This window comes from Carica papaya, chromosome 4 (genome assembly GCF_054855325.1).
Source record: "Carica papaya isolate Zhongbai chromosome 4, ASM5485532v1, whole genome shotgun sequence".
NCBI lineage: Eukaryota > Viridiplantae > Streptophyta > Magnoliopsida > Brassicales > Caricaceae > Carica > Carica papaya.
This window is the reverse complement of record NC_142312.1, coordinates 6,389,410-6,402,289: the sequence shown is the minus strand read 5'-3', so window position 1 is coordinate 6,402,289 and position 12,880 is coordinate 6,389,410. Positions and strand designations below refer to the sequence as shown.

The 12,880-nt window shown below is 29.7% G+C and overlaps 1 protein-coding gene across 1 annotated transcript; it reads left to right on the top strand.

The window, feature by feature from the left end:
• The first annotated feature begins 8,093 nt into the window (after positions 1 to 8,093).
• On the top strand, positions 8,094 to 9,348 carry LOC110817558 (sulfated surface-like glycoprotein). Its single transcript, XM_022046155.2, has one exon. The coding sequence runs from the start codon at positions 8,250 to 8,252 to the stop codon at positions 9,132 to 9,134; it is 885 nt and encodes a 294-aa protein (XP_021901847.2). The 5' UTR covers positions 8,094 to 8,249; the 3' UTR covers positions 9,135 to 9,348.
• The last annotated feature ends 3,532 nt before the right edge of the window (positions 9,349 to 12,880 follow it).

Below are 12,880 nucleotides of genomic sequence, written 5' to 3'. Positions count from 1 at the left end.
TACAAAGGAAGTTAGGTTTCTTGCATATTTTGATTCAATAGACTTCCAACTTATCAGTTTCATTTCAATTCTTGTGGTTTAGTGACAGACATACATATTCATTCACGCACTAATTTGGGCAAATTTGATGTGCTAATTTTTACTAATTACTGTGCTTTTGGCGAGCACCATCACCTACAAAATAATAATAATAATAATAACAATTTGGACAATAACACACACGGGCAACTACATAAAAGAGAAGAGAAATGTGAAGACAACTGATTTGCCATTTTCCTTTCTTAAGTTTCTAGTTCATTCACTGCATCTATATTTCATAAAGAATGTAATAGTCGAAGATGAATTGAACACATCACACATATTGCCATAAGAATAATATTAAAATACAACTTTTTAAATATATATATATAATAATAAAAAATAAATAATAATAATAAGATAATAATAAATAAATTAATGAACAAATGAAAAAAAAAAATTTAAAATGTTAAATTAGAAATATAAAAATTTAATTATAATTTTATTTTTTAAAAAAAAATTATATACTATTTCATCTTCAAAGCGTGATCTTGCATTTCAATTTATATAAGTCTTTTGACAGTTCTGTACCATTTTCGTCCTTATATATATTATCAATTTTATTTATGAATCCCTCCATGAATTTAGTCTGTATATAGTGTTGACTTTTAATTTACAATAGTCCAAGACCGCATATGCTTTTTCTCTCATTTTAATTTGATTTAGCCCTAAAAGCTTCCACTTGATATTGTTTGAAAATCTAGGTAAATGCAAATTTCATTAATAATGACCAAAATCAAATAACTATTGTATTGTATGTATCGATAAAAATATTAAAAATAGCTCATCTCATATACTCTTTTTCTTTTCTTTTAAAAACTTATGATTGTATATGTATGTATATATATATATATATAAATATATAAATATTAGAAAAATTAAGGGGAAAAGTAAGAAAAATGAGAGGGAGTTCAAACTTCAAACTAAGCATGCCCGGAGAAGAAGAAAAAAAAAACACACACACGATTCCCGGAGTTGAAATAGATTCTGAAGCGTGGAGGCAAAGGCTGGCAAAGTAATCACAGCAACACTAAATTCATTTTGATTGATGCAAAATCCCATGGTCATGCTAAAACGAGGCACTCCTTTTCATTGTACGCCATCTACATCTCATTATGATCTCTTCTTATACACATATATACATATATACAGAATACAGGAATGTTCAGAAACTTCGCAAGATTCAACCTTTTTGTCTTCCCATTTTCTAGATATATGTTTTTTTCCTCTTTAGTCGTTTTAAAAGAAAAAAACAAAAACAAAAGAAGTCACCATATGAAATCTCATGTTGCATGAACTCAAATTTTGTGTTTGCAGTTCTGCTTTTTGTTTTCTAAAAAATAAAAACCATGTCATAATATTATCTGAATTTCGAAAAAGAGCTTTTGGTGTACATTTGAGTGTAACCCACCATTGGATCATAATAAGTTTCTTTTTATTTTTAAAATATATATATTTTAACTTTTATTTCATTTAATTTTATATCTTTTTTAGTATGTGAGAAGAAAGAAAAAAATAAAAATAAATAAATAAATAAATAGATCTAATAAAATTAAGTGAACGAAATGAGTTACATATCTTTTACCAAGATAAATGTCATCGTCAAAGGAAAGATTCAAAAATATTTACTCTTAATTCTTCTCGAGTAAGTAAAATATCTTATTAATATTTACTGAACAATTATATTTTGAAAAGTTCTATACATCTCCAATGTTATTAATAGATTATCCTATAAAAAGTTTATTGACATTTTTCTTTAACAAATAATTTTTTTTCTTGCTATAAAAAATGAAAAAGAGAAACACAAAAACAAAAATAAAAACTAATCATAGATAAATTGAGACCAAGTAGTATCACAATAATACATGAACATCAACACACTCGTGGTCTTTTCAATGATGTAGTCAACTTGACGGATAAGGTAGTCTGAACAAGTATTACCTTTATGGTGGATATAAACGACATAAATATCATAGTCATTATCTAATAGTTTCTTAAACTCATTTTCAACTATGCTCGTAATTGATGCTACTCAAACTTATTATGAAGAATAACCATGGCTTGAAGAGAGTCAACCTCCACTATTAGCTTTTTAATCCTCTCATCTCAGCAAGCTTCAGTCCTTCAATAATCCCATAAAGTTTTGTGCACAAAAGATTGTTTGGTTCGTTCTAAACTTATATATGAAGTCAGACATCTATTTTTCTTAGTCGTTGCATATGAATCCACTAGTTGGTATACTGGTTGGATCAATATAAATATAATTATCAATATTAAGCTTGTAACACCCCTAGGAGAGGGGCCTTCCATCTAGGATCTCGAGTGTGATTCCCATCTCTAAATTATATAATGGGCTTGATGCTACCAATTTGAAATTTCAAAACCATGCGAATAATCACCTCTGGCATCTCAAGGTTGTGATTATCCTTGTTGATGAACTTGTTTTACTTCTTCTAAAGGAAGCATGTTGTGGTGGTGAAAATTATTCTCTAGCTATAATGTCATAGGAGTTAACATCACTCCTCAATTTCCACAATATCCACCTATCAAAAGAAAAAAAAAAGAATATCAACACAAGTATTAATAATCAAACCATTTCATACCTATTGTAACTCAGGATAATCTCTGAGAGTGCGAATGAGGGATTTGTTACTTTCATGACATATCTCAAAATAATCATTATTAATGATAAAAATGCAATTTAAAGTCATTGACCATGTGAGATGTCTCACTTTCTTGGGCATGAAAAGAGACCAAATGGCTTTCTAAATATATATTTATCTAGGTTGCCCCCAAATATGGAGGAATTTATACGTTAATTTCACAGTAAGTTTCCATCATTAGCATTACAATACCATATTTTATCATTATTCATCTCCTTTTATCTTATCTGAATTTGAGCAATTTTAAGGCATTTCATAGTTGGTATGTAGTTAGTGAAATCAACTCATTTCCAAGTCTCGTCTGTTTTTGTAATGTTTATATTTATCTTACCCAAAAGCCCAATTGGCACTGGGTTCAATGGCTACTAATGAAGGGTCGATACCTAACCCAAATGTCTTTTAAAAGTTAATCCTATGTCCATTAGTTATTGTCAATCTAATTCACTTTAGGGTTTCCTTAAATTCGTTATAGGGTTCTAAGCTTTTCTTTTTTATTTTTTTAAGGAAAAAAAATCTCAAACACACAAGTTTACTTGGTTGAATCAACCTTTGAATCCTCATTTCTTATTGGGTTCTCTCTTTTTGGAGCTAAAAGAAGCCTCAAAATTCTTAGAATCCTTGAGAATCTCCATATATTTAGGTTGTTTTCAGCCTATAGTCTCTAGTATCAATTGCATTGACCTTTATTATAGTTTCTCCAAACATATTTCCATCATCAAAATACTAAAACAATCTTGACACCTTATCTTTTACTTTTTCTTTTATTGGCTTTACCTCCCTTTGATCTCTAAACTAAGGCCACACCATATTACTATTGTTTTTTTTCTTTTCTTTCTAGTGCAATAGATAAAATAGAATGGTTGTAAAAATTACTTGTTTTCCCATTAGCATAACCCTTGAATCCCTCACGTGTCATGGTCTATTACTTCGACATTTTCTTATCCAACCACAATATTTTATAGTCTTAAAAACAAAGAGAGAGAGAAAGAGAGAAAGAGTATTGAGAGAAAAAGAATCTCAAATTTGAGCCTTTAAAAGACACTTAAACGATATCATTTTAGAGCCTCCTATGGCTCTTCTTTGAACAACATGTTTTAGGTGTCATCTATGATAATAAGCTCCCTTAAACGACATCGTTTCATTTAAAGGAGACCTATGCTTGGGCTTGGTTCATGTCAGGCCTAGATATTTTGATCCAAGCCCAGGCGCCCTTTCCTTACATTCCCCTTCTATTTTTCTCCTTTTTTTTTCTATTTTAATTATGTTTCATTATTTTTCCCTCTTTTTCCTTTTTGTTCTTTTTTTCTTTTCACGGATTTTTTCTTTTCTTTTCTTTTTCATTTGTTTTTTGAAATTTTCTCTCTTTTTTACTTTTTTCTTCTCTTTCTTTTTTTCCCTTCCTTTCTTTTTTTTTTTGTTTCTCTTTTTAACATAGTCAAACAAAATAAAATAAGAACAAAATAAAAATAAAAATAAATTATAAATTAATAATAATAATAATAATAAAATTAACAACAAAGCTAAAGTAGGATGATGTAAAAAAAAAAAAAATCAAGCAAATTTGCATTTTTGAAGTCATCAAAATCTTAAACTAAGCAAACTTGAGGTGTTACATACCCATAGAATAGGTCACTTCTAAATTCTCTCATCTAATATGAGAATGTCTAAATCAAAAACCTTAACCTCTATAACTATAAAATTATTGAAGTTTCTAGCCAAAGGTGGTAGAGAGAGGTTCTCTTCTACACATAAACTATTATAAGATTCATTGACAAATCTATGGATCTTTATAAGGTCCTCAACCATTTGGCCATCAGAGGTAATAACTTTAGATAAGAGATGTTAACTCTCATGCATTTTGTATTTATTATGGTGGTAGCTTGTGTTTCTACCTGTCACACTAATCTATTTAGTGCATACTTCTTGGAACCTAAACATTTTTCTTTTTTAAATATGTTCGTCAACAAGGCTTTGAACAATAACTCGGGTTCATAAGGAAAGAAGAATTTTTTATTTTGAGGGCTCTTTGAATATCACGAGTTCTATTATACAAATGTCTTTTATTTTTTTTGGTATTATACAAATGTATCCATGTTCTAAATTTTAGGGTTTTCAATGAAATGAGAAATAGAATCCTCAATTATATGGACCTATTCCACATCTAAAAAACATAATTTTGAACTCCAATACATCTCCCAAACGAATTGATATTGAAAAAGTCTTTTTTGGTTAGGTGTGATATCATCTTAGTTATTAACTTTAGAATAAATCACCTATACCACATCTACCTAATTGATTTTTTCTTCCAAATGAACTATAAAAAGTATCTAGGACTTTCATAATAACATCAAACTGGTGTGTACTTGCAATGGTAAAGAAAAAAAAGTCGCTAACAAAAAGAAAATGAGATAGCCTACTAACCCAAGATGCAAAGATAATATTTCTACCGATTCTCCATATTTATGTTGTAAATAAGAAGTCCAAGTCTCTTTGCGAAGCGCAACGAGGTAGGGGAAGAATGGATCATTTTTAATTAATGTTAATATATTTTTAATCGTTATTATTATTATTATTATTAATTTTAAACTCAATTGAGAATTACTAAATTTAAACATTTAGAAAACTACCTAGCAATATTGATTGTCATAGATAAGACTTTTGACCTACCATGACTTTTATGAAACTTTTTCAATAAAAGATGCTTTAAATTTAGCTTTCTTTTTCTTCATAAAGATAATAAATAAATAATATTTAACTTATATAAAAATTCATCCTTTAACAATAATATGTCCAAAAAGCTAATTATCGTAAGATGTAACATTATAATAATAATATATTTTTAAATATATTATAATGATTTATTACACTAATAAAAGAGAAGTTACCAAATTTTATTATATTGTTGTCAAATAATAAATGTTTATTAAACTTCAACAATATTCTAATGAGAATAATAATAAAAATGGATAAAAATCTCAATTGAATATTGATATAGTTGAGAACATGGTAGTTATGTATGTGCTTGTCACAAGTATAAATTTATTAGGTTGACTTAAACAAATAAATACTTAGATAGAGTTATATTATGTATTAAATAATAGTATATATATATATATAATAGTAGTATATTGAGTTATTCTTTTGAATTAGTTTTGCAATGATTAAGTTACATAAAATAGAATATATTTTAATATTAAGATATTAAAATTACTTATACATTATTTACTATTAGTTAATTAAAATTTATCACTCTCAACAAATGAGATATATTATCTTATCAATAATTGTTAAAAATTCATGATCTTGGTGGGTTATAAAAAATAAATCTGTTAACACAAATGATATAAATCACTTAATCACAATAAACAATTATTTAGATATAAGACTATTAATGTTTTAGATATTCCTGAATAATGTGGAATGAATAAATATAGTTTCACGGAATATATTAGTGTATAACTTTTTTTTCTAAAAAAAAAATCATTTAAATGTTTTAAATAAATTACGAACATTTTTATATTTTAATTACATAATGTAGATTAGATGTAATATATAGATAAAATATTTAAAATTATAAATTTAATTATTTTATAAATATTATTTGTTGTGTTTTATCTATGACAAAATATTTATGTTGAGTTTACGTGAGTATTTTTTTACTATATTTCCACCAAAACTTTAAATTCCTTTGACCACTTAAAAAGCATGAAAATTTTATCTAATACGTATATTTTTTTAAATTGGTATTTCATTTATTAAATCTAAGATCTAATTAAATCGTTTTAACATTTATTGTTAAATATTTCTTCTTTTAAAAAAAAAAATTGAAAATACAATATTAAAATGTGATACCATTTAGGTTGGTATGTATATCTTTACATTTAACATGTTTGAAATAATACAAACTCCAATGCTGTCTCCTCTTCTCGTAACTACTACCCTCTCTATCTATTATTATTATTATTATCCCAATGCACACCAAACTTTGTAAACAGTGACTCACTACCTGTCATCTCTTTTATTTTTCTAATGAAATTTACAAGAGTGAAGAAAATAAAACCGAAGCAAAAGAATTTTGTCGTTTTGGTACTTCAAATTTCAGTGCATTTTGTTTTTTTTATATGCCAGTTTCCATTCTCTTTCTATTCTTCTATCCTATTCCCATTCAATCAAACTCCCATAAAATTTATATACATATATATATATATGTAAAGATTCCACCATACCCATCATCTATTTTTTTAACATTATGGAATTTAAGTTCATCTTTTTTAAAAAAAAAAAAAAATTAAACAAAAAATCCTCAAAGTGGGGTAGTGCCAATTGACTAATACAGGTCAAGTCATAGATTATAATAATTCCCATAAGTTTTCTTTATTCTTTTATTTTATTTTATTATTATTTTATTTTTTAAAAAAAAAGTAGCAATGATTTGGAAAACTGAATTTCCCTTCTTCTTTTGTTAGTAGCGTAAATCATAATATAATGTTGCTAAATATTCACACTCAGCTTCCACTTAACTCAATTTCTTTTTTCTGGGAAAATTAAACAGTTCAAAGAAATCATGCTTTGTTTCCTAATTCGAATATTTAGATTTGACGGAATTAAATTGTACTAGACGTTCTTGTTACCTCTTTCTTTGATTTGAAGAAGCAACAAAGAAAGCAGGGCATGAAGCTTTCAAAGTTAGATGCCAGGGGTCGGTCTTTAATGGAAAATGACTTCACCACCTTCTATACTTGAACACTCAACAATTAATTTATCTGTGTTAATAATATATAAAAGTAAAAATGTAATCAGAAACCATCATGAAAATACCACATTCACATTAATTAGATGTGACCCATCAAAATGTAACATACTCATGGTTAATTTCTTTTTTTTTTTTTTTTTTTTTTTTTTGGGTGTGTATGATTAATTTACTTGGTTCAAAATTAACACTCGATGATTTCCCACAAATACTTTCTTACCAATCTTATATAAATATAGACAATTAGTGTTAATCATGGTAAGTAGAAAATTTTTATGAATGTAATAAGGTTATTAATATTGGTTAAGAAGATAAGATATGAAATTTTTTTGATTTGGTATGTTATACATTGTGTATATAATAAAAACAGAGTATCACATGTCCCGAAAAAAGAAAATTAGGAAAGTCCTCGATGTCATTTTGTTTTCTTCATAAATGAAATTTGTTTTTTCACCAACGGCTTTTAATATATATATATATATATTTTCACTCAAAATCCGAAAATATAGAAATAGACAGAATCCACGTGGGTTATTCTCAAAATTTCAGAAAGGGTAATTTGGTCATTTAATTACCATATAACAAACGCCAATTAAACACCTCATATAATATCGCGCCATGTCTCTTCCACTCCATTTCTTCTCTCTGCACAGAAGAAAATGAAGCACCAGACAATAAAGACCAGGCTCTAGATAGAGAGAGAGAGAGAGAGAAGCAGAGGAGGCCGAGAGGGGGAAGATCCGGTTCGAGATCCCAAAATGGCAAGTGGGTGGGTCAAGTCTCTGCAGTGCAAGTCCAGAGCATTCGAAGACGTGTATCATCCCAATCCCAGAAACCTTATGTCCAGCTCCAGTTGCAGAAAGAGCGCTCAGAGCATCAAAGATGTTATTGAAACTACGACCAAGCCAAAACCTAGAAAACCTAACACCAAACCCGCTCCTTCCTCCTACCCAAAACAAAACAAAACCGAGCCCGTTTCAAATCTCCACGTCCGCCCTCGCCATGCCGTTTCTTCCCGACCCACCCGCAACCCGGACCCGCTTTTACCTGCCCTGAAGGAGCTTCCCCATGGTCACCCGTCACGCAATGTGGTGGAGATTATATTCCACACCAGCTGGAGCCCCAAGGCTTTCACAGGTCGGATCGAGATGATATTCAAGGTACAAAATGGGTCCAAGAACGTTGCTCGGTTCGAGGAGTACCGCGAGTTGGTCAAGGCGCGGGCTGGGTCGGGTTGCCTGACTGACGGAAGCACCCGGGAGGAGAATGCACGGTGCGTTGCGGACGGAAACGAAATGATGAGGTTCCACTGCCTGGGGCCCACATCCGCTGATTGCGGCAGAGACGTACCCGACGCGTGTGGCGGTGCGTGGTCTTTTCCCAGAGGGAAAGGGGCTGCAATATGTACTTTTTCCGGCAGCGGCGGAGCTCACGAGAGCGCTGGCGGCGGAAGGGGTAGGCGAGCGATGCTAGTGTGCAGAGTGATAGCAGGTCGGATCTCTAACCAAGTTGGGTTTGGGTTGGAATCGTTATTCTCGGATGGGCGAGTGGGGTTTGACTCAGTGAGTGGGGAGAATGGCGAGTTACTCGTCTTTGATCCCTGTGCTTTGTTGCCGTGTTTTCTGATAATTTACAAATTGTAAAATAATGAAACTTTTTTTTTTGGGGGAAAAAAAAAAAATCTTTAGGGTGAAATTATTATTTTTTTTAAAATTTTTTTTTTACTGGTAGAGATCAGTTTTTTTTTTTTTTTTTTTAACCTTTCATTTATTGACATTTTTGTTTCTTTTTCACTTCTTTGGGTACCTTTGAATTGAATATTTTAAATATATTATAATAGTAATTATTATTATTAAATTGGGTTGATGAATGTGTGTGTGTTTATATATATATATATATATATATATACATACCGTTTTTCATTAATTGCCACCGTTATAATTATATTTCTCTTGTAATTAATTAATAGAATTTGTTTGACCTTAACAAAAGTAGTTTGGGTTTTGGTTGGGAATTTTGAAATTAGATTCAAATTGTAAGCGAGCATAAATGCTCTTAATTCAATCGCGAAATACCATTTTAACCGCTACAAATATTTTTTACACTAAAATTTTAGTGATTTTATTATTATATAATCACCAGTTAGGCTCTAATCTGATATGATAATTCACTTGTAATTCATCTTTTCTTGTTGTCTCAATTTCTTTAATTTACACTTTTAGTTAGATCAATCTACAACCACACCAATTTTTACTTGTTACCAACTGATGTACATGTCATGGTGCAACCTTCAAGATTAAAAGGCAAAAATTCAAATAATAACAAACAAATACATAAAACGTGTAAAATAATGGTATATTTCTTGTCAAAAGGTGAAATGTAATGATACATGTCTAAAAAGAGTCTGTCAAGACAATCTTAATATATAAGTTATAAATTAATGTAATTAAATGTATAGACTACTGTAGTAAACATTTTAAAGAACCACGTGCATTGATGCAATTAACAATATATGGAGTAAATTATAAAAAAAAATAATAAAAGTATTATATGGTACTTTGTATAGATTCTCTTTTGAAAAATGAATTTATGCAACATAACAAGTTTTACTTTCAACCAAAAAAAAAAAAACCAGTTTCTCAATTTTCAGGATTCCCATATCAAGTAACTTTTTTGGAAAAATGCATAATAAAAAAGGATTTATTAACTTAGGAAACAACATTAATTTGGATATATTAGTTAAGTTTATGTTTTAGCATAACAGAGTAGAGTAAGAGAACTTAAATGAGTGCTTATTACTAACAAATTTTAGAAGTGTGCATTTATTCCAAGTTTAATTTAAAATAGAAATTTAAATTTTGATTTTTATATATAATAAAATATAATAAAAGATATAATGTGTATTCAATAATTATAAGTACCAAAGGAATAATAACTCATGTACAAAATATATTTATATGTTAATTATAAAATTAATAAAATTATATAAATCGTTTGTAGAGTATAAAAAATTATCCGTAAACAAAAGATCCAGGATTTCATACCATGTAGCTCTAACCTTAACAATCTTCTTCCGTCCTTTTAAAAACTATTGTATTTACTTTCTTTGCGCATTACACAAAAGATAATTAGAGGAATAAGGCTCAATTATTTTTTTCCTACCACTAACACCCTTCATGCCTATATCTCCTCCCTAACATTACTCGTTGTTACCAAATTGATGCCCAATAACCCATATGTCGTACTCCATAATTTATATGCTAGAAGTCACCGTAGAAAAATATGATCATAAGTCCCCTCCACCCTTTTACAAAGAAAGCAATCCTTCACCAAAATCTTTTCCCTTCTCATCAACTTGTCAATTGTATATCCACATTCTACTTCCCAAGCAAATAAAATGACTCTTGGGAGAGCATTCATTCTCTATATTTGTAGAAAGGGTACTTGTTTTTTAAAGAGTCATTATTGACTAAATATTTATAGAATGACATAATAAAAAAAAAGTATCATTTTAGTTGACGATCCAAGTTGGTTGATCATCACTTACATTCAAAGATATTGAAGATAATAAACTCAAAAGATATTCTTAATCATTTATTTTTCAATCATTAAAATTTCTTAGAATCTCTATTTACCATTCTTTTCCACTCCTAAATTCTTTAAATGATTCCTTAACTAATATATCCTTATACCTTATTTTCTCAAATATATGCAAGACTTGTCTTGGAGTGCTTCCTTTCTGAGTCATGGATCTATCCAAAAGCTAATTCTCTCCCGGTTGCCAATTCTCTACCTGTTATATTTCTTAAAACTATCTCTTTCTATGCATATCTTTTTCCATACCCTAGTCCCATGTAGCTGTGTTACCGCTCTAGAATATTGGCCCCTATTCATTGTACCAAAATTTGCCTCATTAACCCTCTACCACAAAATCCCACTTTCTTTCATAAATCCTAATTCACTTATCCTAAAGTGTTTGATTCATTTTTACTACCAATCTCAACCCCAAGCCACCATGGTGCAAAGGTCTTTTTAACACATCCTACGCCATCAAATGATATCTCCTTTCTCTTCAAAGTTATATATTAAAAATCTACACTAAATTGCTTCTAATTTTCTTGCACCACTTCTTGGAACTACTAAAATAGACATAATACAAAGGAAGGTTGAGTAACGTACTTTTAATAAAAGTGAGGTGTCTACCTTTGGATAGAAAATTTCTCTTCCACCCTTTAAACAGACCTAGCTACCATGGAGTCCTACGTCCTCATGTCTATGTTTTTATCCCAAGGACATTCTCAAGTACTTAATCAAAACTTTCATTACCTTGCATCTCAGTATTTTAGCCAATCTTAACGAATTTGCCACATCATCCAATCTCACCAGCTCTAAAGTAGTGAGGTTAATCTTAAGACCTATAATCGCTTAAAAGAAAAGTAAGACAAATCTTAAATTGAGTTATACATCTTTATTAGGTTCACATAATAGTAAGGTGTCATATGTGAAAAAGATATGTAACCTCCTCTGTTTGCTCATCGACATCCACTTTGAGTCCTCTGAATAAAACCACTTTCCTAGCTCTCAACAACAATTTGTTCAAACTTCTATAGCAATGATAAACAATTGTGGAGACAACGTGTCTCCTTGTCCAAGACCTCCTGTAACCTTGAAATAAAAAGATGGATCTCCATTCACTACAAAAGATGTTCGGATGCATGAATTAATCCATTTACAACACTTTTCTCCAAATCTAAATCTCTGCAACATTTAATTAATGAATCTCTAGTTATCATAATCATATGTTTTCTCTATGTCAAGCTTATGTAGGACCATATCTCTATTTCGACAGAGTAAATCATTTATGCCTAATTGGCTACAAGAATTACATCCATGATTTATCTTCTTTCCACAAAGACGTTCTAATATTCCTCTACCACTTCACCCATCACCTTTGTCATACACTTAGCTAACACCTTCGTAATGAGTTTGTACACACTCTTGACTAAGCTGATAGACCTAAAGTCCTTGATATTAGTTGTCTCTCTACTTTAAAAATTACTACTAAGAAGATAGAATTTAAAGATTTCACAAAATTCCCTACTTTATGTAATTCTTTGTAGAGCTCCCATTTTATTATATGTTGGAACTTCTGCCAAAAATCCATATTAAAAGCATCTAACCTTAGGACTTTATCCCTGCTATATTGTAAAAATCCCTCATATTTTCTCCTCTATAAACTCTATTTCTAACAAATCACGACTCTTTTCGTCTAAAGTTCTAAATTAGGACCATCCAACTTAGGCCTTTAATTGAATTCATCTCGATACAAGCTGCTAAAAAAATCTTTAACCCATTTTCCCATGTTCTCGTTGCCCTTCACCATCCTAAT

Excerpts from the sequence above, each read along its gene's own strand:
- LOC110817558 (XM_022046155.2), top strand. The coding sequence starts at position 8,250 with ATGGCAAGTGGGTGGGTCAAGTCTCTGCAGTGCAAGTCCAGAGCATTC.